This window comes from Phaethon lepturus, unplaced genomic scaffold, assembly GCF_000687285.1.
Source record: "Phaethon lepturus isolate BGI_N335 unplaced genomic scaffold, ASM68728v1 scaffold46156, whole genome shotgun sequence".
In the NCBI taxonomy this organism is placed as follows: domain Eukaryota; kingdom Metazoa; phylum Chordata; class Aves; order Phaethontiformes; family Phaethontidae; genus Phaethon; species Phaethon lepturus.
Window position 1 is genome coordinate 1 of NW_010546402.1, and position 840 is coordinate 840.

The following is an 840-nucleotide window of genomic DNA, read 5'->3' on the forward strand; positions in this document are numbered from 1 at the left end:
CGGCTCCCCTCCCCGCGCACTGCGGAGAGCCCGTGCACGGCAAGAGCGGCCAGATAATAACAATATTATTAGAGCCTGGAACCGATATATTATAGACACATAAAAAAGCCCCACCATGTCGGTTGCCTTTGCTTCTGCTCGCCCAAGAGGCAAAGGGGAGGTCACCCAGCAAACTATCCAGAAGGTAAAAAAGCATGCTTTTATACAGACAATTTTAGACCTTTATTCCGTTCATGCTCCTCTGGCTGAGGAAGGAGGCTTATTTCTAGGGCGGTCAGGAAAACTCGTGAATTTGCCAGGGCTGCAGAGATGGACAGCTGGAGAGAGAGGTGGGGGAAGGAGGAGGAGGAGGAGGTGGAACAAAGCGAAGGTGTCCAGATCGCTGCGAGGAGGGAGCGAGAGAAGGAATCGGGGAATAAAATTGGGATGGCACGGTGTCTGCTGCGCGCAAAGGGGAAAAAAGCTGCCAATAATACATTGGGAAACTGCAACAAAACCTGCGAACGTGTGATTAATTTCTGATGGCATGTCAGCTTCTGGCCCTGCAAAAATCCAACCTAAAAAAACGAATGACAATGAAATACTGAATTTGCACGGGTTTTCTTTTGTATTTGGATGCAGAATTTTAGTCTCTCGGAAGATAGAGGGAGCACCAATCACTGGTGTTTTTCATGTACTATTACTATTTGTGATGTGCTTGCTGGTGTTTAATGACAAACAAAGGTTCTGAAAGATTTTCTCTGGAGAGGAGATCTCCAGCTGGGTCTCGTGTGGAGGCCACGGCGGAGGGTCCCTAGTTGGGAAGTTATTGTTTCCTTTGGCAGGGATGCCATACGGGGC

At 48.6% G+C, this 840-nt stretch overlaps 1 protein-coding gene across 1 annotated transcript in view; it reads left to right on the plus strand.

Moving 5' to 3' along the window:
- Nucleotides 1-70: 70 nt before the first annotated feature.
- The window catches only part of SS18L1 (synovial sarcoma translocation gene on chromosome 18-like 1), a 15,862-nt gene continuing 15,092 nt past the window's right edge, over nucleotides 71-840 (plus strand). Inside the window, exon 1 of the mRNA XM_010289279.1 lies at nucleotides 71-184. Within this exon, the coding sequence (XP_010287581.1) occupies nucleotides 116-184 (69 nt within the window). The 5' untranslated portion in view covers nucleotides 71-115. The remainder of the gene's footprint in view (nucleotides 185-840) is intronic.